This window comes from Podarcis gaigeae (genome assembly GCF_964106915.1).
Source record: "Podarcis gaigeae genome assembly, chromosome: 13".
In the NCBI taxonomy this organism is placed as follows: domain Eukaryota; kingdom Metazoa; phylum Chordata; class Lepidosauria; order Squamata; family Lacertidae; genus Podarcis; species Podarcis gaigeae.
Window position 1 is genome coordinate 34840933 of NC_139689.1, and position 27136 is coordinate 34868068.

At 46.2% G+C, this 27136-nt stretch overlaps 1 protein-coding gene across 5 annotated transcripts in view; it reads right to left on the reverse strand.

Annotated features, from left to right (window-relative positions):
- Nucleotides 1-722: 722 nt before the first annotated feature.
- Nucleotides 723-27136, reverse strand: part of CALCOCO2 (calcium binding and coiled-coil domain 2) — a 35812-nt gene continuing 9398 nt past the window's right edge. For 2 of the 5 annotated variants that reach the window (XM_083709544.1, XM_083709547.1), the window contains exons 2-13: nucleotides 20700-20899; nucleotides 19404-19506; nucleotides 19089-19222; nucleotides 16504-16629; nucleotides 14201-14359; nucleotides 13849-13976; nucleotides 12651-12741; nucleotides 11250-11372; nucleotides 9766-9852; nucleotides 7639-7759; nucleotides 4801-4829; nucleotides 723-3068 (exon numbers count right to left, since the gene is read on the reverse strand). In XM_083709544.1, the coding sequence (XP_083565670.1) occupies nucleotides 2892-3068; nucleotides 4801-4829; nucleotides 7639-7759; nucleotides 9766-9852; nucleotides 11250-11372; nucleotides 12651-12741; nucleotides 13849-13976; nucleotides 14201-14359; nucleotides 16504-16629; nucleotides 19089-19222; nucleotides 19404-19506; nucleotides 20700-20891 (1470 nt within the window). In that variant the 5' untranslated portion in view covers nucleotides 20892-20899 and the 3' untranslated portion in view covers nucleotides 723-2891. Of the gene's footprint in view, nucleotides 3841-4160; nucleotides 4830-7638; nucleotides 7760-9765; nucleotides 9853-11249; nucleotides 11373-12650; nucleotides 12742-13848; nucleotides 13977-14200; nucleotides 14360-16503; nucleotides 16630-19088; nucleotides 19223-19403; nucleotides 19507-20699; nucleotides 20900-26875; nucleotides 27074-27136 lie in introns of all 5 variants that reach the window. The other 3 variants (XM_083709546.1, XM_083709545.1, XR_014557471.1) reach the window with 3 other exon arrangements.

Here is a 27136-nt window from a genome sequence, read left to right on the forward strand (position 1 = left end):
CATTGACCTGTGCTCCATGGGGCAGTGGCACTGTTTCCTTCGTCACTGCTGTGTATATTGCTTTAAGTTGCCAAGCTGCTGTATATTTGAAAATCAATATACGCGTCTTCTTTTTTTAATGATCAAATGCAGGGCATTTTGGGGGAAGGAGTGGCAGCGAGGTGTTAAGAGGACAGAGCTGTGCTTGGAGGGGCACTGGGAGATGTTGCCTCATTTGTACTATTTAAATAAGATTGAAGAGCCAGAGTGGTCATGGGCATACCTGTATATGGGACTGGTGGGAGGGAAGGAGGGCACCTTCTTGTCCTTCTCCACAGGCAGCAAAACATCTTGGGACAGCTTCTTGCAGAACAGATTGTACCTAAATCACACACTTGTATGAGTCTGAATACCAATTACCGGAATCAATGGGGGTGGGAGAGGAAGAGTGTTGTTGCGCTCAGGTTGTTGTTGTTATTGTTCTTTAAATTTGTATACCGCCCTATACCCGCAAGTCTCAGGGTAGTTCACAGATTTTGTTTGTGGTCGTCACAGAATGTAGGACTACAGTAGATGGGCCTTTGGTCTGATCCCATAGGGCTCTTCTTGTGATTGTTTGTGTTCTTTGTCTGTCTGTCTCTCCCCCCCCCCCCCGCCCACATATTCTAATCACTGGAATCAAAGGGAAAGAGCACAGAATGAAGTTCCCAGTTGGCTGCTTTGAAATATAAGATGAGACAAACTGAAGTCCACTTATTTAATATTACACTGCAGGAGGCCAACCAATACAACTTTACATTTTCAGCATTGGAAGAGGTGTTAACATACCATGCTTTTAAAAAGCAATAATCAAAAGTAGTTGAAAGCAGAACGCTATTAAAACACAAAATGGATTTCCCCCAACAACATTAGAGGTCTATCAGTAATCAATACATAGTAGGCAATTAACCATGTTACAGCTTTTGGTCTTGCATAGGAGAACACATCAACATCAAAATTAAAAAGATTCTTTTGAACAAGTATTCTACATATGTGTTCAGCAGGAATATAAGTTGAAGGTGGCTTGTTTAAAAAAATCAGAGAATCCAAGTTTGCATCGAGCCTTGCAAATTCCCAAACAGCAATGAAATTGTGAATATTCTCTTCTATTAAAAGGTAGGTTTTTGTTTTGTTTTTAACACTGTCACTTTGATTCCTGAGTTACCATTTAGAGGCGGTAGATAAATAAGAGGATTAAAAAAGAAATTCTTAGAACAGAACCGTTTCAAGGCCCCGAGCCATACATTCCATGGGCTAAAGAGACAGGAGGCTTTCAAAGCAGCCTGGAAAGTAGCCATTGCCTCACAGTCTGGCAAAACAACCCAAAGACAAGTGAATGTGGAAGAAACAAAGTAGCCTACATATCACATATTCTGAATTAGGAGAGTTTCATCTCCTAATGTTTACCTGATGGCTGTTCTGGTGCCCATGGGTTCTTTATACCCGCTATAAGGACATGCACAGACTCCAGTCAGATTTGTTGGGCGGGCTCAGAGACAGGTGTGGCACCAGAGTCTTTGAGACTGCCCTCCTATTTACTTGGAAGTAAGGCTCACTGAAATCAGTGGGGCTCATTTCTGAGTAAATGTGTTTTTGACAGCAGTCGTGCCGCAAAATGTGAATGATTTAGGATAAGTCCTAAACATAAAAGGTATCACACAGAGCTTGCCACCACAGAATCCATTTGGCCTACTTCTATCCCAGTATTTTTCCCCCTCATGCCACCACTGTTTTGAACAGAGTTTACCTCAGATGACCTGTGTAAGAGGCGCTGTTCTTAACTGCACCCATTCATTTCAGTGGGGCTGCACAGAAAACAGCTTTCTGGTGGGTTCTGCCTATAGCGTAATGGTGAGCAATGGGAGAACACCCCCCCCCCCCGCGCATCCAGCATGGTGAGTCTGATTCCGTTCAGAGATGCCAAGCTACCACTCTTTTCCCACTTGCCTGCCTGGAAGTGAAAGATGCCTGGGGAAAGTAATCCTGTGGCTAACTAAACTTGCTGGCACGGTCCCTTTGGGGAATGGCGTGGGGAGTTATGAAATTACGGCCCACCAGCCAACCCTCTTTCACTTCTCAAAATGCTTCCACTCCTTGGAAAGCTAGCTGTTGACCAGAGCAACAGCATCTGCAAAGTGGCTTTTTGATGGTGTGAGACATTTTGACTTAATTTTCACTTGTGCATCATGCTCCTGTTCAATCACAAAGGCATTTTGGACACTAGTATTTTAGTTGAAACCAAGTTTGAGCTCTCTGCTCCCCCCCACCCCAAACGCCACCATTCAGAAGCACTTTACCCAAGATGTGATGCAATACTGGCGAGCACATAAACTTTCTTCTCTTCTTATCTTTGTCCAAAACAGCTTGAAGGCAGGTAAGGCTGCTACTACACTTGTGGGGTGTTTCACAATTATCTACTTCCTTTACCGAGAACAGGACACAAAGCAAGCGAAGGTGGAATTTCTATAGTTTAGACAGCTAGACAAACTATTGTTAACGAAACAAATCTCTTCTGCTGTAGGGGTTTCTGTCAATTGCAAACGTATAGGAAGAAAATCACCATTCGTTTTAATAAAATGCTCATCCCTTTGAAATAACTTGTAACGAGCTTTAACCTGTTGAAAGATGTACTTAGTCAAGAAATATGTGTCCTTTTCCATAGCGGAAGCATAGTGCGTTTAGCATTTAACAGGTGTGGATAACAGACGGAAGGAAATGCTGCAGTCCCAGCAACAAGTTTTCCCCTGGCATGGCAAGTCTAACAGCACAGAAATCCTTCTGTGCCAGTCTCTGTCATAACATTAAAAGGGGGGGGGAGTGGGGTAAGATAAAGAGGCACTATCCCTTTGTAGCTTACGCAAGCAGACCAAAATTTAGTCTAAGCCGTGGCAGTAGACATGGTCGTCATACACTTGCTTGTTGGAGTTGTCAAAGCTCTCGTCGCAGTACGGACACTCTAGAAGGTGGCTCCGCACATGATCTGAATAATGCTGCTCCCCGATGTCATTAGGGAAGACTTCGTCGCACATGGGACATTTTCTCACGGAGACCTAAATGGAGGCGAGAATGAGAACGTGGAAGCATAATAATAATAATAATAATAATAATTTTTATTTATACCCTGCCCTCCCCAGCCAAGGCCAGGCTCAGGGTGGCTAACAAGCAATAATAAAAACAAGCTGAATGACTACAACTTAAAAACAAGATTAAAATACAACATTAAAATATTGAAACATTAAAATGCAGCCTCATCACAGGAGGAGAAAGGAAAAAAGAGGGGGAGGGAATCAAATTGGCTCCAAGCCAAAGGCCAGGTGGAACAACTCTGTCTTACAGGCCCTGCGGAAAGAAATCAGATCCTGCAGGGCCCTGGTCTCATGAGGCAGAGCGTTCCAATAGGCCGGAGCCAGTGTTAAAAAGGCCCTGGCTCTGGTTGAAGCTAATCTAACTTCCTTGGGGCCCGGGACCACTAGGGTGTTGCTATTTATGGACCTTGAGGCTCTCAGTGGGGCATACCGGGAGAGGCGGATTATCTGCTGCAAAAATGCAACTGAGCACAGGTACCTGAGGCTGGCTAGGGCAGGGCAATGAGGGCAAGGGCGACAGAACTTAAGGGCCTGGAAGCACCACCCCATTTGCTGCCCATCCTTCTTATGGGTATTTCCTGCCAAAGCAGCTTAACAGTGGACAGATATATATATTTTCTACCTGGTAGGGTAGGGTGCGGGGGAAGTGAAAAAGTGCTAAGAATGAGAACCCATCTGCAATTGCTCTATTAGGGTTGTAAGGTCTCGGGCTCTTACTTAAGTTTCAGAAGTTTAGCTTCCCTCCTTAAGGTAAAGGTAAAGGGACCCCTGAACATTAGGTCCAGTCGTGACTGACTCTGGGTTTGCGGAACTCATCTCGCTTTATTGGCTGAGGGAGCCGGCGTACAGCTACCGGGTCATGTGGCCAGCATGACTAAGCCGCTTCTGGCGAACCAGAGCAGCAGACGGAAACGCCGTTTACCTTCCCGCCAGAGCGGTACCCATTTATCTATTTGCACTTTGTGCTTTTGAACTGCTAGGTTGGTAGGAGCTGGGACCGAGCGGCAAGTCCTAGGCTCTGTGGTTTAACCCACAGCGCCACCCGCGTCCCTTAGCCTCCCTCCTTAGGATCACCTAAAAAAGGAGTTAAAAGTGCGAGGAAGAGAAACCAGTCCATTTCCCTGCAGATGTCCCACCCCAGCTTTCTCTGCCCTTCTCACGCTTTCCAACATTTTCTTCCAGGCGGTACATCTCTATTATTCTAAAGACAGGGCAACACAGAGGTGGACGGGTGTTGGGTATAATTTTGAAAATGGACAGGAGGGAAAAGTTATAGCTCTAAACTGTAGGATCAAACAGAACTAGCAGCCTAAGAGCTTTTAAAGCAACCCCATGTCTGATTCCACGCTGTATGGCTTCCTCACTAAATTCTGAACCTTGGCTTAAGGCACCCTAAATACCATGCTAAAGGGCATTAATGTGGTGTTTATTGTGCTATGTATGCATAACAGCAATCGTCACATGTTCTTCCCCTAGTTTAATCCCTGCCTCCAATTCCTTCCCCTTCCTCTGTTGTCTCCCATTGTGTAATTTATAGACTTTATGCTCCTAGGGGCAGGGACTTGTCCTCTTAAGATTCCTTGAACAAACGTCATGTATATGGATGGTGACACGGTAAGCAAAAATACTGGGGAACGAATGAAACAGATCAGACCCCCCCCCCCCCGAATCTCATGAAACACACACACAAACTTACCAACTCTGTCTCAGGAATTGCTGGGTTTACTGCAAAACAGATGACACATCTTAGCCATAACAAGAAAATGCAATGCTCTTACATAAACTGATCTATCTAAAAGTTTGGCACTTTTATTTTGCTATTTATTTTATGTTTTTGAGACTTTTTTGATCAATTTGTTTTTGTGACTGTGTGGAACCCAGTTCAGCTATTGATTGATTAACTGCAGAAATGGATAAAAGCCCCCCATCCAAACAATGACTATTATCAGTGCAGGTAAGAATATTTTTATTTTTTTAAATTTTTATCATCTACAATACTGTCTTATTTATTTTATAGTACAGTACATTGATTATTGCTTTCATTTTATGGATCAATGGTCTCATTAGATAGTAAAATTGATGTTAAATTGCTGTTTTAGGTGTTGTTTTTAAAAGTGTGGAACAGATTAATCCGTTTTGCATTACTTTCTATGGGTAAGCGCGCCTTGGTTTTGGAACGCTTTGGTTTTGAAACAGACTTCCAGAACGGATTAAGTTCGGGAACCAAGGTACCACTGTATAGGGAAGGGTTCTGCTTGATCACTGAGGTTCATACTTTGCAAACGGAAGGTTCCATGCTCAATCCCCAGTTGACTCTGGGAAAAGGCTCCTGTCTGAGACCCTGGAGAGCTGTTGCCAGCCAGTGAAGGCAACACTGGACCAATGGTGTAACTCTGTATAAGGCAGCTTCCTATAAAGCTATTACAATCTGCTGCACAAAGTTTCCAGCACTGTAATACATGACCGCACGTGTAGGTCACATAACAAATGCACAGAAGATGGCAGTGTGTATCTCCTTGCAAATTTCATTTGGATGACAAATCTGTTGCACACAAGACCATCTGATGGAACAGAGGGCATTTCAGGCAAAGGGACTGTGGAGGACTCTGTGCCCGTTCCCGTTTCAACATATTCCAACTATTCCAGTATATTACTGTTTTCCTGCACCAAAGTTCACTGTGTGCTGTCCACATTGTTCCTTCCTATGCAGGCAAAAAACCAGTATGGCAGTCTGATAAATATTAAACATGGTTATTAAGTGTCTAGAACAGACCCTAATCACTGTGTAAAGAACAATCAGGCACAGTCCCTGCCCTTAGGAAAATAAGGGAAAGAAAAGGGTATTTGCAACAGGGGACAAGGTGCCAAGCCCAGGGGAGGTCACAATCAAAATGCATTCAATAGAAAGGTATGTTTGTAGTTAACCAAAAACTTCTAACCCATGAAACAAGAGAGTTAGAAGTGCCTTATGTTTCAAATTTGAAGAAGCACATTGGGAGATCAGTTAGGGATTTCCCACATAATAACACACAGTTTTGCCCTGAGAGATGTTTGGAACAAGTACAGTGACAGATGGAAAAAGCCATATTTTAGAGGAAAACTACACAGAAGTGAAAACTGTGGAGTTGAGGGAAGAGTTGCCTCTGAGGAGCAAAAGTTAAAAAGCAAAGAGAAAGAAAGAAAGAAAGAAAGAAAGAAAGAAAGAAAGAAAGAAAGAAAGAAAGAAAGAAAGAAAGAAATGCATTGTCCTTGGCTGAAGGACAGACTAATAGGTTGAATTCAGAGAGATGGGTGGAGACAGAGAAATGTGTGCATGTCGATCAAGGTTTCCCAAACTTGGGTCTTCTGCTGTTTTTGGACTACAACTCCCATTATCCCTAGCTAGAAGGACCAGTGGTCAGGGACGATGGGAATTGTAGTCCGAAAACAGCTGGAGGCCGAAGTTTGGGAAACCCTATCATAGATAATAACAGCACTAGAAGAGCCCAGCTGGATCAGGCCAATGGCCCTTTCGGTCCAGCACCCTGTGCTCAAAGGGCCAACAAGATGCCTGTGGGAAACTCTCAAGTGGAGGAGGGCTCTCTCCTCCTGTGGTTCCCAGCAGGTGGTATTCAGAAGTATACAGCCTCTGACGGTGGAGGCAGAGGAGTTTGATCATATTTGAGATCAAGGAGAAAACAGCAGAAAGGCAGTCAGCAAATACAGTAAGAACCAATGGCGGGGAGGAAGAGAGGACTGGAAGCACCAGCAGGGGGCAATGATAAAACTAGAGGGCAAGAAGACAAAAACAGATTAACCATACGCATCTGAATGCAATGAAAAGAAGAAGCTCCCTTGTACCAAGTCAGATCATGGGTCCATTGAGGTTAGTATTGTTTATGCTGACCTCCAGAGTTTTCAGACTGGAGCCTCTCCCTGACCTACCGGAGATAGGTAAAGGTAAAGGGACCCCTGACCATTAGGTCCAGTCGTGACCGACTCTGGGGTTGTGCCGCTCATCTCACTCTATTGGCCGAAGGAGCTGGCGTACAGCTTCTGGGTCATGTGGCCAGCATGACTAAGCCGCTTCTGGTGAACCAGAGAAGCTCACAGAAACGCCGTTTACCTTCCCGCTGGAGCAGTAACTATTTATCTACTTGCACTTTGACGTGCTTTCGAACTGCTAGGTTGGCAGGAGCAGGGACCGAGCAACGGGAGCTCACCCCGTCGTGGGGATTTGAACCGCCAACCTTCTGATCGGCAAATCCTAGCCTCTGTGGTTTAACCCACAGTGCCACCCGCGTCCCCAGGGATTAAATCTGGGGCTTTCTGCATGCTAACATCAAGACATAAATGCATGCTCCTTTGCCTCTAGTTGGACTCTTCTAAGTGGGTTCTCTAATGCAGTGTTTCCCAACCTTTGGTCTACAGCTCCTTTTGGACTACAACTCCCATCATCCCTAGCTAGCAAGACCAGTGGTCAGGGGTGATGGGAATGGTAGTCTGAAAACAACTAGAGACCAAAGGTTGGGAAACACTGCTCTAATGCACTCACCAGTATAGGGATTGCCATACACCAGGACTGAGTTTTCTGGTGACTGGGTTAGGACCCCAGGTGGATGATCCAGAATTTCAGGAAGGTGCACCATCAGTTCCTCATTCTCCCGCCTTAATCTCTGCAAAGAAACAAACGGTAGAATGAGAAGCCAGGATCACCTGGAGTTACGGTTTGCAAGCAGCTTGAAGCAGTTCAAGTCTGAAATACAGAAAGCCGTGGCTAACAGTGGGGTCCAGATGTTCCTGGACTACAACTCCCATCAGCCCCAGCCAGCATCAGGACTGATACGATTTGCAGTCCATCAGCATCTGAACATCCACAGGTTTTCTTCACGCTCGCACTAAAGGAAACCTGTTTCTTTCCTATTCCCCCTGCTTTTGCGTTGTAATGCCAGACAATTCGTACCAATTCAGGGGAAGGGGATTGGCAAGAATACTTTTGAATGGACAATGCCATTTTGGTGTTTCAGAAGAAGTGGGAGACAGGAACCAGCCGTTAATCCAGTGGTAGTGTTCAGGGAGAAAGGACTACTCTTGGGCAGGGTGCAACAGCTTTGCTGTATTATTATCACCGCTAATTTACTGATGGCTTCTCTTGTCATTCTGGGTCCTTCAAAGCAGCTTCACAAATAAGGCCACGAAAAGTTACAAGCCCATAGACTCTCTTTATTGCCCCACTTGCTCAGCCATACTTATATTTGTCCTTTGGAACACACAAACAGTTTCAAAGAACCAAGAGCATTCCAGTGTATGAAAGCTTCCTTGCTTTGGTTTGGTTGCCTGGAAGCACTGCTTGCTTGCTTTACATTTCCAGAGGGGTAAACCTGCTAGTCTCTTACAGCAAACACAGCACAGAGACATAAAGTTGCCTGGACTACAGCATACGACATGTGATGGAGTGGATTGTAGCCCATGGAGGCTTATGCTATAATAAAATTGTTAAGTCTTTAAGGCGCTGCATACTTTGTTGTTGTTTTGATTTGCCAAAGGAAACCAGGTGAGCAGTTTCTTACAAGCTTATCTTCATAAATCATTAGACATACCTTGGGTTGTAGTAGCTTCAGTTTGAGCATTTTCGGATTGCACTCTGCGGCGACCCGGAAGTAACGGAAAGCATTACTTCTGGGTTTCGCCGCTCGCGCATGCGCAGACGCTCAAAATGACATCGTGCGCATGCGCGGAATGAGCAAATCACGACCTGCACATGCGCAGACGCGGGCTGCATTTGCTTCAGGATGCAATCAGGGCTCCGGAACAGATCCCGTTAACATCCAGAGGTACCACTGTATTTATTATTAACTAATGTTATTTATTCAACTTATATGCTACCCTTTATCAAAAGATCCCAGGGCAGTGTGCAACATTAAGAACATACTTTAAGGAACATAATAATAAAAACATAATACAGAGCATAATAATAAAATAGTCATAATAACAATCCCCCCCCCACACATTGAACAGACCATAGATTATTAATGGCCAGAGACCTGGGTAAGGAGGAATGTTTTGCATGGCACCCAAAGACATATAAGGATGGTGCCAGGTGAGCCTTTCTGGGGAGACCATGGAAAAGGACCGTTCTTGTGTTGCTACCCTCCAAACCTCTTGGGGAGGGGGGACATAGAGAAGGGCCTCAGACGACAAGCGTGGGGTCTGGATCCGTTTGTATGAAGAGAGGCAGCCCTTAAGGTATTGAGGTCCCGAGCTGTGTAAAGCTTTACAGGTCAACACTAGCACTTTGAACTGGGCCCGGAAACTAATTGGCAGCCAGTGCAGTTAGGTATTTGCTTTCCCAGTGGCCTAGTACAAGGATTGCCAATTCTAGATAAGAACCACCTTGCTGGTTCAGACTTGAAGGTTCATCTGTTCCAGTAGCCTGTTTCAGACAGCGACCAACCAGATGCATCTGGGGTGCACATAAGCAGGGCATGAAGGCAATAGCCCTCTCTGGCTGTTAACCCGATGCTGTGGGACTATAGCTCCTTCCCATTGTCCATCGTGGCTGGGGCTGATGAGATTCCAGCAACAAGTGGCTATCCCTGACTTAAAAGAAAGCACATTTCTTTTCAGAGCACAGAAGCGTTTATGCATTCCTTCTCCAACCCCCGTCTAACTAAACTTGTACCTTGTTCTCCTTTTCCATTTCATTCATTTCCTTCTGCAGGGTCTGATGTGAAAGAACTTCCTCTTCCAGTTTCTTCTCCAAATTTTGCTGGGGGTGGTGCAAAAAAAAATTATTTGTATTTGGACAATGTCGCCTATCATTCTCACACCACACCTCCCTGGAGGAGCTCAGGTTTCCCCACCCACCCCTCAACTACCCCCAATTTTATTGTTAAAACCACCCTATGAGCTAGGTTAGGCTGAAATGGTGACTAGCCCAAGCTCACCCATCAGTTTCATAGCTGACGGGAAATTTAAACCTGGTTCTAATCAGTCTAAGTCCAAAACTCTAACCACTATAAAGGTAAAGGGACCCCTGACCATTAGGTCCAGTCGTGACCGACTCTGGGGTTGCAGCACTCCTCTCACTTTACTGGCCCAGGGAGCCGGCGTACAGCTTCCGGGTCATGTGGCCAGCATGACTAAGCCGCTTCTGGCAAACCAGAGCAGCGCACAGAAACACCGTTTACCTTCCCGCCAGAGCGGTACCTATTTATCTACTTGCACTTTAACGTGCTTTCGAACTGCTAGGTTGGCAGGAGCAGGGACCGAGCAACGGGAGCTCGCCCTGTCGCGGGGATTCGAACCGCCAACCTGCTGATCGGCAAGTCCTAGGCTCTGTGGTTTAACCTACAACGCCACGCGTGTCCCACTATACCAAGGTTGGAAACCCTTTTTCATAGCTCAAGGGCCACATCCCCTTCTGGGGAAGCTTCCAAGGGCCACATGCCAGGGGTAGGCACAGCCAGAGGCAAAAGTTGCCAGACTGACACATACAATATACAGTAGACTAATTTGTGTACACAGTCACCACCGGCCTTCACTCTATCCCCCATCCAGGCAAGCCAAAAGCATCTTCAACAGTTCAAGGACACATTCCAGTCAGGCAAAAACACTCAAGGAGGGATGGGTGGGGTGGGGCTTAGGAAGGAGATGTGACCTGGAAAAAGTGTCCCCAGGGGCCAGATAAAGGCCTGGAAAGCTGTATTTGGCCCCCAGATCTCAGGTTCTCCACCTCTGGAATACACTGAAAAATAAGTCTCACGGAAGAGTAGCAGCCTGCATGAAGAATGTCCAGATTAATATTGCAATGCTCTACTCATTTTCCACACTGAATTCAATAAGACTTGCTTCGGGGTAGACCTGCACAGCATTGCGCTGTATGCTATCTCTGTTTAAGTCTAAATCCATTGGCAGGAGGCCCGGCAGCACAGAAGCTACCTGCTGGTTTCAAAGTCTGAACTTCAGAGAGCAAACCACTTCCTGCATGCTCTAAATAGTCCACCTCAAAGTGAGCTGCTTCCTGCTCAAGAAGTCTGAAACACTCTCAAGACCTTTAAACATTTGCTTTGGCGGATAAAACTGTGCAGATCCCCTATGTCTGTGTTCTTTCTTTTACCGTCTCCAAAACCACTGTAGCAACAAAGAGGTGGGAGGGAACCTTACCTGTCTAAGCAAGGTGGCATTTAATTGATAATTCTCCTCCTTCAGCTGCTCCAGGTGCCTTGCCTTGTCTTGAACTGCCCCTTGCAGGTCTTCCACTTTGTTCTGTTGACTCTGTACTTGGGACTTAGATGAAAGTAGAGGCACACATGACTCCCCAAACGCAGATGATGCGTTGGCTATCAGGCTTAAACTTAGCTCCATGAAGCTTTAAGATTTCTAGCTTTATAGCGTAGGTGAGTTAGGTCTGCTTGTGGCTGTCAGCATCTCCAGCAGTCATCTGTCGTGTGCGTGTGTGTGTTTTGCCCCTGGGCTTAAGGCATATTGCTGTCCAGTAGCTCATGAGGAGTATTTTCTGTTGAATTAACCTCAGTCTAATGTTGTGGGGGGACGCAGGTGGTGCTGTGGGTTAAACCACAGAGCCTAGGACTTGCCGATCAGAAGGTCGGCGGTTCGAATCCCTGCGATGGGGTGAGCTCCCATTGCTCAGTCCCTGCTCCTGCCAACCTAGCAGTTCGAAAGCACGTTAAAGTGCAAGTAGATAAATAGGTACCGCTCCGGCGGGAAGGTAAATGGCGTTTCCGTGCGCTGCTCTGGTTCGCCAGAAGCAGCTTAGTCATGCTGGCCACATGACCCGGAAGCTGTACACCGGCTCCCTCGGCCAATAAAGCGAGATGAGTGCCGCAACCCCAGAGTTGGTCATGACTGGACCTAATGGTCAGGGGCCCCTTTACCTTTACCTAATTTCGTGGGAGGCAGGTGTAATATTATGTACAGCTCTTCCCCATTGTGTAGATGTTAGGTGTGCTTCTAATTCTTTGCCCCACTTATATCTTATTGGGTTCTAGATCTAACTGCTTAGCATACGACATTCTAATGTTCACAGGCACTCCTTGCATTTTCCTGAGAATAAGGAACTTGCCATTTGAAAGTTTGTCTGCTGCACTCAGGGCCAATTCCCATCAACCCAAGCCAGCATGGCCAATGGTTAGGGGTGATGCTAGCTGTAGCCCAACAACATCTGAAGGGCCAGAGGTAATCCCACCCTCTAATCCAGGCTTCCTCAACCTCAACCCTCCAGATTTTTTTGGCCTACAACTCCCATGATCCCTAGCTAGCAGGACCAGTGGTCAGGGATGATGCGAATTGTAGTCTCAAGACATCTTGGAGGGCCAAGGTTGAGGAAGCCTGCTCTTATCTGAATAAAAACATGGCCTCAGTGTACGAATGAGATCCATTATAAATACTTGAATGTATCTGGCCATCTGCTTTTAAAGAACCATTTCATTTCCTGTTTTCCAAAGGACAAGTGGGTTTTTAAGAAACCTTCTCAGCTACCTTTGTTCCCTTCTTGCACTCTCCAGCAGCTCATAAATGCTAAGGGAACATGCAGGAGTTTCCTACCTGAAGTTGATCCACACAATTCAGGGTGTTTCTTAGCTTCTTTTCCAGCTGCTCCTTTTCAGCCAACACCTTTTTGTTCTCTTCTTTGGTTCTGTTTGGGGACAGATGTTGTGGATGAATTCTTGCAGTCACATGCCCAGGCCCCCTGCCTCCCTGCCACAAGATACATCACCTTGGTGCCTGCTATATGCCAGCCCACACCTGCGCTCTCAGACTCACCAAAAGGCTCAGTTTGTCCCTCTGCAGGTTCAAAGCTTTCAAGACCCTGCAGAGGAGTCAGTGTCCCTGCTTTGTGACTCATACTTGGTGTTACAAGAGAGGTTGCACAGCCTGAATTTTGGCTACCCTCCTGCTACTCTCCTTACACGGAAACATGAGATTCTGTGGAGTCTGAATGGCTTCCAGTTGCTCGTTTTGCTGTGTCAACCAAAGGAACATCAAGCACAGGGATGATAATTCTAATTCTAAATCATCCCCTCTATATCCAGCATCCAGGCCTTGGGTGCCATTGCTTCCCTAGCCAAAACAGCCTCTGCAAGAGAGAGGTATCAGCAGTTTGGGGAGAATCTCAAGCTTTGCAGAAGTACTAAAATATATACTGGGGAGGGAGAATAAAAACCTGAGGGAGAAGGTAAACTACACAGTCCAATGAGGTTTGAGCATGCTTAGCAGACACAGTATGTGAACTGTTGGGCAGGGTGGGTGGGGAAATGGTATGTCTGTTATCCTGAACATCAGCATTCCACAATGAAATATTGTTACAGGTCCCACTTGTTAAGAGCTCTAGACTCTCCTCAAGCCCCATTCTCCTCCCCTCATTCACCATCTGGCTTAACTTCTTAGTCCCCATACATTGTTGTAACTAAGCCTAAGTATGCATCTTACTATATAATAAAATGTTAAGACTGTTGACCACCAATAGGCAGCTAAAACATCAAGCCCTGCTTACTCCCAAGTCCATACCTCCACTCTGTCACACTGAACTTAGGGCTCTCCATAAAGGCAGTGACTCCATAAAGTGCAATGAATCTTGATGGTGTTATGCAGACAAACCAATCAGTAATAAAATTACTGGCAGTTGCTTTGCTAATGTTAAGGAACAACTGGGGCCAGGAAAGAAAACTCTTTGGTTTTTTGGAACTGCAAGACTATTGCCATTTAAGCCAACAAACTACAGAAGAAGAAAAAGTGCACTCACTGGAACAGTTCTTCGTCGGTGGAGCTGTTCTGTGTTTCCAGAGCTGCAAACTTCTGTTTGAGAATATTCACTTCTACCTCGAGATTCTCCTTGCTGCTCCTTAAAGTATCCAAGTTCCTCTGCAGATCCTGAAGAGTCAGAGACAGGAAGGTAGAACTGGAGAATCGGAATCACCCATTTCAGTGTCATAGGAAAACCAAATGTACTTCGCATTTACAAAGATGCAAATATACAATCGCCCACCATTCACAAGGCCAGTTCAAAACTTAAAGCTTATCTCCTCAAGATTCAAATGCTGCCTGCCACCCGCATTGATGATTACCTTCTACTCAACCGGCCTCTATATTTTTACCTCCTTTTCCTTTTGGAGTTCGATACTGTTTTCTGTAACTGCCGCCAACTCTGCCTGAGCTGAGGCCATCTGTAAAGCCTGCAGGTCCTGAGCTCTCTGGAGCTCCATGGTCCCAGTCTGCAACAAATGGACTTTATCTTCAAGCTCCTTTGCTTTTTCCTGGACACACAAACACAGGGTGGGGAGGTGAGAACAGCGACTGTAAAATCTGAAGCCGGAGTTTAAATATTTATATGGGTACAACTGCAGCTTGAAGAATTCCTTGAACCAAGGAATGAAGAAAGCTCCTGCTTTTTCCGAAAACACTTGGGACCAAGCTACACCTGACGTTAACTTCATCTTTGCATCTAACCATGCATTATTATTATTTTATAAAAAGGAAAATTGCATCATCTGGTGGGTGGTGGAAAGAAGTGATTATAAGCGAGAGAAAGAGCAGACATGTGGGGGGAATTTAACCGTCTCCCCCTTCGCTGCTATGACAAGGAAAATCTCTCATCTGAATCTACTATCTACATGGGATATCTGTGTGGCAACAGAGGTTTTCCTCTGAAGCATATACCTGTTACAGAGGAGAAAAGGGTTACATTCTCCCTCCATGCCTGCTCTGATCCCACTAGTGACCACTGCACCAAGATGGTGCAATTTGCAACTCTAAAAAACTTGCAGGACCAGATGCAAAGATGAAGTTAGCCTCATGTGTCGATTGCACCTTCTTCTTCCCCATCCTCATGTGCGTCAACATGAGCAAACGCCTTTGCTTTCTCACCAGCTTCTTGTAAGATCTGCATCTTTTGGGTTGTATCCTGCTAAGTCATATTCAAAGAAGACCTACTGAAATCAGTGAAATTCGATTTGAGGGGCCATAGGTCCTCCATCTTCAGTCTACACTGACCGGCTGTGGTTTTGCAGGTTTCTCAGGCAGGAATATTTCCTAGTCTAGGGACTGAACCCGAGACCTTTTACGTGCAAAACATTTTGTCCTTTCCACTCAGTCCTTGCCAAAATTACTTCTAATGCACTAAGCAATCAGGATTAACCATACACATTTATCAAAATATATTCCTACTTTGGAGTGTGGGAAGAGCTTCAACTGGAGTAGTAGCCTTACGATGCACTGAAAAACCCATACAGGGGAGAAACCATATAAATGCATGGAATGGGGAAAGAGCTTTAGCCGGAGTAGCAAACTTAGGGTTTAATCACACTTATGTTTTGCCCTGCTCTTTCCAGGAACTTTAAAGCTCTGTGTCTGAGTGCTCTTTTTTTTGTGCCCGTGAAAACCCACTCTTTAAAACTAAAATGCGACCAATGGCAATTCGGGGTTTCTATGTATTTCAGTTTGCTCCAATTCTGCTTTAAAGAGCAGGTTTACGAGTGGAAAGCTCCAGGGCAAACTGCATGCAACACAGAGCTTTAAAGTGTGCCTGGAAAGTGTGGTGGAAAGGTAAGAGTGGATAAGTCCTTACTTTACATTACAAAAACGCACACACGGGAGAAGCCATTAAAAAGCATTTGGTGTGGGAAAAGCTTTAAGGAGAAAAGCAGCCTCAGCTTACATCTACAAATACGCACTGCAGCACAAACCATTTAAACGCATGCTGTGTGGAAAGAACTTCAGTGTTAGCCTTACTTTGCAACTTCATACTAGACCACTGGTGGTCCGATGCAAAAAAAAATTATTTATCAAATTTATATAACTCCCTTCATCAAAAGATCTCAGGACGGTTCACAGAACACTTAGCAATGCATCATTTAGTATTTACTTTTAACTACTGATTTTATGCATTGTGCTTTTTTTAAAAAAAGTTGTTTTTAAATCTTGCCTTTCAGCGACCATTTTAATGTATATTTTATGCTCTTTGTAAACAACTTAAGAGGTTGTAATTACCATTCAGTGGTATACAAATGTTGTTAAAATAAATCTGCAAGTCCTTTATAGCTGCGGCAGTTTCTGCGGAGACTGACTTGCACTTATAAACATAATTCTATGGGAAGGAAGTCTATATAGAGTTATTTGATCCATGCAGAGACCCCAGGCTCAGGGACTGAGTGTGGCCCTCCAGAATACTCCATCTGGCCCTTGAAATTCTCCCCAGGCCACACCCCTCTCTTGCCCTGCTTCACAGCCTCCTTGCCTGGCTGGAATGTGTCCTTGAACTCTGATAATGGTGTCTTATTTACTGAATGGAAGAAAGGGAAATGAAAGCAGCCCAGGGCACAAACGTAAAGTTTATATTAATTGCCCCGCCCACCAATGGCATCCACACCCTAGTATTTTTGTGTGTGTGTGTGTGTCCTACCTCTGCTGCCTTGAGTTTCTCCTGCAGGTCCTCATTCTGGTTCTGAAGGCTTTTAAGGTTTTCCTTCAGTTTCTGGTTTTCCTGAAGCAAAGTTTTGTTTTGCTGCTCAATCTCCTCCACTTCTCCCTGGAAGAGCAAAAGGGAAAAAAGAATGCAGGTTTTTTTTAGCAAGGTGCTCTGGGAAGAAGAGGAAGAGGAAGAAGAGAGACCAGAATCCATCTTGGGCGGGCTGGCTGAAGGCTGGCTGCACCGCTGTGGGAGACAAGTCGCTCTTGAAATAACCATGCTGTAAGATCTGACTCCCTCCATGCAGACTGAAGGTGTAAATAGGCGAATAAACCATATTTCTTAAAGCTACAACAGTCTCCGCCATGTCTCAATTCTCCAAAGGAACACAGACCCTGGGTGAGGGCCTGGAACCCCCTGGGCTCTTGCTATTGCTCAGCAGAGAGTGGGGGTGGCACCCAACTTTTGTAACATTGCTCATCAACAGGCAGCACTTGGGCATCCTGGTCACAGCTTTCCCCACTATTGTGAGCAAATGTCATGCAAAAGCCGTATTTTCTTTGCCTCTCTTGTTGGTGATGTGTATGCACGGCAAAGGCAAGTGGACCATAGCCAGGTTTAATTTCTTTCTCCCTTTTTGTTTTTTAAGGAGGTTGACAGATGAAGCAGCACATGCCTCTGGACATCAGTCTCGGGCAAGTCAGCGTGTGACATAAGGAGGACTGAAAAAGGACCCTCCTGAGATCACAGCTGCTCACGGTGTCAAATGCTTTGATTAAGTCAAGGCACTTGACACTGTGAGCAGATGTGCTCTCTGGGGGCTCCCTTCTTAAAATTTGGCCGACTTGGAAGAGGATGTGTCAGCAGAATTTGATCTTCTACACAATCTGAAACATTGGGAAGCTTTGTTACTTTTGACTCTACCCCCTTCAGCCCAAAGGGTTTTTTTTGGGGGGGGGGCTGTGTACACACCATACATTCAAAGCATGTAGCTTCCCCCTCAAGGATCCTGAGAACTGCAATTTGTTAAGGGCGCTAGGAATTGTAGTTCTTTGGGAGGGGGAACTACAGCAACCCAGGATTCTTTGCGGGCCACTAAATGCTTTCAAGGTATGATGCGTACGCTGCCTTGGCTTCTTAAATGCCTCCGTATTTCCCCATTCTGGCAGGTAAACCCCCTACCTGAGAAAGCACCTCTCTTGCAGCACCATCTCTCCCTGTTCCTCCCGATCCCTCTTCTTCCACAAAGGTAAAGAGGTAAAGGTACCCCTGACTGTTAGGTCCAGTCACGGACGACTCTGGGGTTGTGGCATTCATCTCGTTTTACTGGCTGAGGGAGCCGGCATAGAGCTTCTGGGTTATGTGGCCAGCATAACTAAGCCGCTTCTGGCGAAACCAGAGTAGCGCACGGAAATGCCGTTTACCTTCCCGCCAGAGCGGTACCTATTTATCTACTTGCACTTTGATGTGCTTTCGAACTGCTAGGTTGGCAGGAGCAGGGACCGAGCAACGGGAGCTCACCCTGTCGCAGGGATTCGAACTGCCGACCTTCCGATCAGCAAGCCCTAGGCTCTGTGGTTTAGACCACAGGGCCACCCGCATCCCTTTCTTCCACAAAATGTTAACCTTAATCCAGGTGTGCCCAAACTTTTTTCTAAGAGGGCCAGATTTAATGAAGTAAACATATGCGTGAGGGCCGACCAAAGTTGTTCACTTTTTTTAGGATTGAAGTTATTGACCTTTTGGGGGGATTTTACCCAAAGGGGGGATTTTTTAAGGATTTGAATTGTTGACCTTTATTTTGGATTTTACCCCGGGAAGGAGCTGCCTGTGGGGGCCGGATTAAACCAACCAGCGGGCCGGATTAGGCCCCCAAAACAGACCTTGGACATACCTGCCTTAATCCCTTGGTGCCTTATCCAAAACAAAGCCTAGGTACACAATAGCCACATTTATGCCTAATCAAACCCCCTCTCCCCATTTGTCCTCTTCAAAGACTGTAAGCTCCTTGGGGCAGGGCCCTTTTTTGCTCATGTGTATTTTTCAAGTGCCCCCGATACTGGTGGCCTTGCGTCTCAAGTACAGAGGAAAAAAGAACAGTTGCAGGAGAGTACAGAGGCAGAGCAGGATTGCTTTTCCATATGGCTTCTCTTCTCGGCTGCTTCGCTGCCTTTTAAAGCAGCGCTGGAGATTGACTCGTCTGCATTAACTACTCACACATAAAACATAAAAAGCAAAAAGCCCTCAGAGAGGTTGGGGCTTCAGCCTGGGATCTTCTACGTACAAAGCACTGTGGTTTTATCACATATAGGAACTCACAGAGATAGTCACTAGAGGTTACTGCAAGGGCACAGATCTCACCTATAGGATAGCATGGAGCACTCCGCTCTGAAAATTAGCCTACCGCATGACACAGTGTGAGCCACATGAAGTGTACAATGAGGCATCCTGTTCGGACTACGCATAGTGACAAAGGCAGAAGAAGGGAACAGACAAGAAGCCATAATGGATTGGTAGAGGCTTGGGAATGTCGCAAATGAGCCACTACATAGCGCAGGGCACAAACGAAGGAAGCGAACCTGCGTGGTAACCACCAACATGTCATCCTCGGTCTCTGCACGGAACTGGAAGGGGACGCTGGCTCCACGGACGAGGCCATCCTGGTCCACGTAACAAAACTGGTAATATTCATCGTCCTTTGGCAGGTAGTAGGCTGAAAGAATAAAAAAAGCCACATGTCATTTTTAGCTCCTTCAAGCATGCAAAGCTAACATAGGAAGTTGACTTCTACCTGGTCAGACTTATTGCACTGAAGTTTATTTATTTTTTAGCATGCAAACAATGCCTATTTCAAGAAATAACACCACCCAACTCCTTCCCTTCCTGCCACAGACCTTTAAAGAGCACCTCCTGAAGTTCGTCGTCACTGCTGTCGGGGTTCCTTGGCAAAGGCGCCCACACAAACGTGAAGTATTCGCGAGCGGTCTTCCACCCCACCTGCAAAATCAAAATATGTGAGTGGGATCCTTCAACGAACCGAGAAACAGGCCAGGAGTAGTGACAGTTCAACAAGCTGTCCTCTTTGTGCTCTAATCCAGTGCACTAAAAGCAGCCTGTTCTAAAACAAGGGACATATTTACACAGCAGGTTTACACAATAGCGTAGCTAGGGGGCAGGGCATCCCCGGCGGCACTTACCTATGGGGGCAGCCTGCTGGAGCCCAAGGTGGCGTGCAAGTCCAGGTGCCCCAGAGCCCAGCATGCCGCTCCTTAAAGTAGCATGGCCCGGGATGGTAGCCGCTGGGTTTACAGGACAAATATACAGTGGTACCTCTGGATGCGAATGGGATCTGTTCTGGAGCCCCATTCACATCCTGAAAACAATGCAACTTGCATCTGCGCGGGTCGCGATTTGCCGCTTCTGCGCATGCACGTGAAATCATTTTGAGCGTCTGCGCATGCGCGAGCGGCAAAACCCGGAAGTAACGCATTTCGTTACTTCCGGGTCACCGCAGAGCGCAACCCGAAAAAGCTCAACCTGAAGCAACTTTAACCCGAGGTATGACTGTATCAGAGGTCCACACAGAAGAAGAAAGTCCAACTAAAAATTGTCAGGACATCATCCTTAAACCAGTTTATTAACAACAACAACAATTTCTCTCTGTTGAGATCTCAAACAAAAGAATTCACAGCACTCCCCAGCAGATTATAATTCCCAGAATTGCTTGGGTGAAGCCGTAACAGTGAAAATGTTACAAAACTGGTATTTGTAATATACAAACACTTGCAATGTTATGCACACTTGGCTCCAACAAATGCATCATTCTGCTTCCCTCTAGGAAAGGAAAACATTCACGCACAGACACAATTTAATTTCTTAATAGCACTTAAAGGTTTTTAAATCTTTTTTAAGGAAAAAAGTGCATATGCAACTATCCAAGATCTAAGCGCTCCCAGTGTAGAATACCTTCCTGATAACCTCACCCTGCCTCAGCCAATCAGCTATTATCTCTCCTCCTTCCCTGCTCTGACAAACCCCTCAGCTTTCTGGAAGAACTCCGTCCAGAGAACAGTATCTCCTCTGAAGCTTTATAACCCTGCTTTGACTGCTGTGTTATAAAGCAAGAGATTGCAATTTATCATAAGCCAGTTCCAATGTCCACGGTGCGCCGCAAATGACTGCAGACTTACCCTGAATATTCCCACCCAGTCCTTCCGGCGTGGGGTGATGTGCCGAGAAATGTTGTAATGGCAAGTTATATCTGCTCCGGGGACATAGTATTTGTCTATGTCTGTGAAGATGACCTGATTGAAGGCACGGGAGTCTAGCAGGACGGCAGAAGTGGGAGGTTCCTCCGAATTGTTACATAATGCAGCTTCCATCCCGGATTCTGTAAAAAGGACAATGAGGGGGAAAGAGAAATGGGAAAAAAAGAAAACCAAGGGCAGTTAAAAACAACCACAGCTAATTTTGACCTCAGGATGTCATCTCAACTGTATCTTAACAACAAGATATTCACGGCACTGGAGGAATTTTGCCCAATAAAACATTGCTGGCATTGAACACAGGAGCAAAGGAAAGGTTACAGGGCAGGGAAAGGGAATGTTAACCTTACAGTAGGAAAAACACCATTGCCCAAACCCCATCCTTTTTCTTGTAAGGGACCAACTACATATTTGCATGTGGATCCCCAACATTGTTGAAATAAATAACAACAACAGTAGTAGTAGTAGTTTGGGGAGGGAGAAAGGTGATTTGTTGGAGAAATAAAGAGGGGAGGCGGTGTGCTATCCCTTTCCCACCCACCACTTCTCTGCTCAAAATTACCTTTCCATCAACTCTGTGGGATGTATGTATCTCTTCCGGTGTATGTGTTTGATTAAAAGGTAAAGGTAAAGGACCCCTGGGCTGTTACACCCAGTCAAAGGCAACTATGGGGTTGCGGCACTCATCTCACTTTCAGGCTGAGGGAGCTGGTGTTTGTCCACAGACAGCTTTCCGGGTCATGTGGCCAGAAAGACTAAACCACTTCTGGCACAACGGAAGACCGTGACGGAAACTAGAGCACATGGAAACGCCATTTACCTTCCCATCACAGCGGTGTGTTTGGAACCTCACACAGCTGGGATGTGCATGTATGAAGCACAGTGACAAAGACTGAGCTACAAATCAATGAGTGCCTTGTTTTATACCAGGCCTCTGTAATGACGTCACTAGCGCTACATTCACACCATACACTCAAAGGACTAGGGTACCACTGTAAACATTCAGCGCTTCCCCCAAAGAATTCTGGGAGCTGTGGTTTGCTAAGGGTGCTGAGACCTGTGTAGAGCTTGTCTGAGGGATGGGGCGGGAGCCCCTGGTCGTCTAGGAGGCACGTGGCATTCTTGGCATGACAGCCAAGTTGGGACGTGAGTGGCACTGGGGTCTAAACCACTGAGCCTCTTAAGCTTGACCATCAGAAGATCGGCGGTTCGAATCCCTGCAACAGGGTGAGCTCCCCTTGCTCTGCCCAGCTCCTACCAACCTAGCAGTTCGAAAGCACCCTAGTTCAAGTAGATAAATGGGTACCACTCTGGCGGGAAGGTAAACGTTTCCATGCCCTCTGGCTTCCATCACAGTGTTCCATTGCACCAGAAGTGGTTTAGTCATGCTGGCCACATGACCCAGAAAGCTGTCTGTGGACAAACGCCAGCTCCCTCAGCCTGAAAGCGAGATGAATGCCACAACCCCATAGTTGCCTTTGACTGGATTTTTTTTTTTTACCCAGCTGCCCCTCGCCCTACATGGGCCTGAGAGACCTCACAGAGCTACAAATCCCAGAGTTCCCTGGGAAGAGGAATTGTTTGTTAATCCACTCTGGGAATTGTAGCTCTGTGAGGGGAACAGGGGGTCTCCTAAATACGGTTCCATCCTCAGCAACTCGCCTGGGCTACCTGCCAACTGCCTGCCGGCTGCTTTCTGTCACCACACTGCAGTTGGCGTGGCTGTCTACTGGCGGCCATGTGAACTTCAGTGTGACCACAATTTTTTCTCACGGAAATGTAGTGTACGTGAGCACACTTCTTTTGTTATTATTATTCTCTTCCTCCACAGATCAGACTGAAGGCTCGTATTTGAGCATAGCTGTCCGCATTCTTGACAAGTCTAACATGCACGCGACACATTTCTGGTGGCTGGCAGTACCAACATGGGAACTACCCTCATGACTCACCAGACCCATGTACATTTCATTCAGATGTTACTGGAGCAGGATTGGGTGTGGAACAGGATTGGATGAAACAGTAATATAGCCACATGAATTGGCCTTAAGTTTCTTTTATAGTTAAAGATGGAAAGACAGGATAGTAGTAACATGTCGGGCAAAGGCAAACATGAGCAAGCCAACTTGGTTATTTCATGATGTCATTTGCTGACCTGAGTAAACAGGGCAAGCCCGTGGACAAACAATAAACTAAATAAGGTTATCTATAATGGGCACCAGTGTACTCTCCAAAGTCCAACTTGTTGACTAGTGAGGTGTTCTATGGAAATGGTTATTACCACAAGACCAGGGGAAACAGTCTCCTCAGGTAGCAGAGTTTAAGCATTATTATAGCAGCGATGTGGAGACAGGTAAATTTGTCCCAAAGTGCATAATCCACTGGGGATATCTTAAGCTGGGCTCCCAGAGGAGAATTATCCTGGTGGGTTACAACCTATTCTTCCTTTACACTAATTGAAATCTTCAGTTCCCCAAACACCACTAACAGTTTGTCTAAAATAGTATCACAGACAACAAGGAGCATATTCAAGGGAACCTCCAAAATTTGCAGAAGTACCTAGAAACCCACACAAATCATTCTGGGGAGGGGGGAGCAGGGGAATCAAAAGGAGTCAAATTACCCCTGAACAGCCCAATGAGGACTGATTGAATATGCTCAAGAGGGCACCGAATGTGGAAAGCGTCAGGAGTGGGGGAAATGGAAAACCTAAGAGAAATGGAACAGAGTTTCTAAGAAGACGACACAGCTGATTGCCACTGTTAAATGCTCTACACGGCAACAGGCCCTATTTCCCCCCTCTATTTCCTGACTTCAGGGCCAATGTTTATTTAGCCAAAATGGCACCACCCATGCACTGTGGGGAGGCTTTCCTCCTCTAAGCAGCCCCTGCTCCAAGGAGGGGGGAATTTTTGAAAGTGCAAATCAGCCCAGTTGATAGCTAAGCCATAATTTCAAAGGTCCCCCCTCTTCTCACACCCAATAAATGTTTTGTTACATTTACATAAAGCTTATACCAAGAACAAACTTAGTTGGTTTCTAAGGTGCTACTGGACAATTTTTTATATATATTTCGACTGCATCAGACCAACACGGCTACCTATCTGAATCTAGACCTTCCTTGTGTTAATTAGCAGAAAGGGAGCGTCTTTGGTGCACACCAGCTAAAATGCTGACTCAAGCCAGGGTAGCCAAGATGGAGCCTTCCAGGTGTTGTTGAACAACCAACTCCCATCATCCATGCTGGCTGGGACACATGGGGGCTGGAGTTCAGCATCATCTATAGGCTACCATGTTGACGCCTTCTGTTTTGGGCCAATCCAAAATAAAATATTCTCTCGGGTGCTTCAGGAGCAACCTGATCAGTTCCTGGCCAGTCACCAGAGAGGAGGAGCTCTCTCCCCAGACAGCTTTCCCAATTCCATGAAAGCAGAGGCACGAGGTCCCTGGCTGATCCTCATAGCAGCGGAAGAGCAGCAAGACATGACCGCTCCAGATAACAGAGAGAGAGGGCATACAGGGTGAAGGAAATTGGTGGGGATGCCAGTAGCCAAATGTGCATGATTTGTTTTTGATGCTCCGCTTTCTTGCATCAGAATCCAGCCATGCTGGTCTTGATGACACCAATATTTAAATACTTAAAAAGGGAGAGAGAGTGAGGGATTTCGGAACACTCACAGATCTCAAGTTGCACAGCACAGATCCATACAAAAACGTTGCTTTTACTTTTAAATGTGGTGGGGGTGTTTCTTAAGCTAATGTTTATGGAAAGAGAATACGGGAAGCTCTGAAGATTTCCAGATCTCTGTGATCACTTTCCCCACAGCTCCAACAAAGGCAACATTCCAGATAAGGCAACTTCATTAATCTTTTCAGAAATCTGTTCCATCTGCAGGTTCCCTGGTGTCTGGTGGTAGGATTTGGAGTTATTTATAGCAGAAATCTGAATAAACCGAGCCTGGAGGAGATATGCTTAGGGGACATTCTGTTCCACAAATCTGGGGATGAAGGGAAGTCCCCCATCTCAATTTGACGTGGCCTCAAGTTGTAATGCTGCTCCTTTTCCCTGCACACCCTGGAAAAATCCCCTAATAAAAGTCACAGGCAGCTGTCGACAGAAGCAGCCCTATGAGGAAAACATCTCCTCACATAGCCCCGCAGTGTGGCAGACCTTGGGTATCATCAAGGGCAGCAGAACAGCAGATGAACTGATTTGACCCACAGAGGACAACTCAGGGGACGTTCTCCTCCACAAGCTCTGCTGAAATTAACCCAGGATGTGATAAGAGTGCAGTAGTCCTGTTGCACAATTCCATTTCATTACAGTAGGAGTTGTGCTACTGGATTGCATCTTCATGTAGATATGTGTGCAAGGGTAACGTGTGGAGGGGAAAACAGCACTGACGGCCTCTTCACATCTTAGAACTCCTGCTTCCTCACCCTAAGGGAGGAGTAGACAATGTAGTGCCCTCTAGTTGTCGAATTCCAACTCCCATCAGCCCCAGCCAGCATGGCCAATGGCAAAGGATAATGGGAATTGTATTCCAATGTCTGGAAGGCACCATGTTGGCTACCCTTCCCTGAATAAAAACTGCCTCCATGAGCAGCTCTTAAGTCAAGGCAAGGCTGTAAGCCATGGGTAGGCAAACTAAGGCCTGGGGGTCAGATCCGGCCCAATCGTCTTCTAAATCCGGCCCACAGATGGTCCGGGAATCAGTGTGCTTTTACATGAGTAGAATGTGTCCTTTTACAGTGGTACCTCAGGTTATAAACACTTCAGGTTACAGTCACTTCAGGTTACAGACTCCGCTAACCCAGAAATAGTACCTTGGGTTAAGAACTTTACCTCAGGATGAAGACAGAAATCGCGTGCCAGCGGCATGGCGGAAGTGGGAGGCCCCATTGGCTAATGTGGTATCTCAGGTTAAGAAGGGTTTCAGGTTAAGAACGGACCTCCAGAACGAATTAAGTTCGTAACTGGAGGTACCACTGTATTTAAAATGCATCTCTGGGTTATCTTTGGAGCCTGCCTGGTGTTTTTACATGAGTAGAATGTGTGCTTTTATTTAAAATGCATCTCTGGGTTATTTGTGGGGGCATAGGAATTTGTTCATTTCCCTTCAAAATATAGCCCGGCCCCCCCATAAGGTCTGAGGGACAGTGGATCGGCCCACTGCTGAAAAAGGTTGCTGACCCCAGCTAAGCCCTCCAGACATTGTTGGACTTCAGTCCCTATCAGCCTGAGCCACGATGGCCAATGGCTTGGGATGATGGGAGTTGTAGACCAACGGTATCAAGAGGGCTACAGGTTTCCCACCGTTGCCTTAGGTTGTGGAAGGAAGGAAGGGAACAAAGAAGAAACCCCTGAGTTCTGGAAGACATGGTTTGCCAAAGAAGTCATTTCCTCAGCAAGGTTGTTGATGTTTCCTGTGCATTGTTCCTGTGCTCTAGTAAGCATTTGTTGGCTTAGCTAGGGGAGCCAGCATGGTCTAACAAGTATAGAGGGTCAGGCTAGGACCTGGGAGACACAGGTTCAAATCCTGATCAACTACAAAACTCACTGGGTTGAGTTGCTGCTTCTCAGCCTTACTTACTTCACAGGGTTGTTGAGAGGATAAAAATGAGGAGGCGTGGCATATACACTACCCTGAGCTCCAGGTAAAGGTAAAGGTAAAGGGACCCCTGACCATTAGGTCCAGTCGTGACCGACTCTGGGGTTGCGGCACTCATCTCGCTTTATTGGCCGAGGGAGCCGGCGTACAGCTTCCGGGTCATGTGGCCAGCATGACTAAGCCGCTTCTGGCGAACCAGAGCAGCGCACAGAAACGCCGTTTACCTTCCTGCCGGAGCGGTACCTATTTATCTATTTGACTTTGATGTGCTTTCGAAGTGCTAGGTTGGCAGGAGCAGGGACTGAGCAACGGGAGCTCACCCCGTCACAGGGATTTGAACCGCTGACCTTCTGATCGGCAAGCCCTAGGCTCTGTGGTTTAACCCACAGCGCCACCCATGTCCCTAAGCTCCATGTAGTAAATAGATAATAAAAAGAGAAGCAGAACAAAATAGAAAAAGGAGACGAGATACAGCACCCATCCTGCCCACACCTGTCTCTTGCTGAATAGTCTCTAGGTCTCTTCCTTCTACTATCCCAGGACTTGAGAGCTCCCTGCAAGAGATTCAGATGCGTAACATTCTTCTGTACAAAGCAAAGCCAGTCCTTCTTTATGTGCTGCTCATTTCCATCCTCTTCTGAATAGGCAAACTTTGAGATAAACAGAGCCAACAGCCAGCTCTGCCGTTTCCTGGAATTGAGAAAGCATTTAACAGCACAGCCTGCCTAGAGCAGAACCACAATAGCCTGCAGC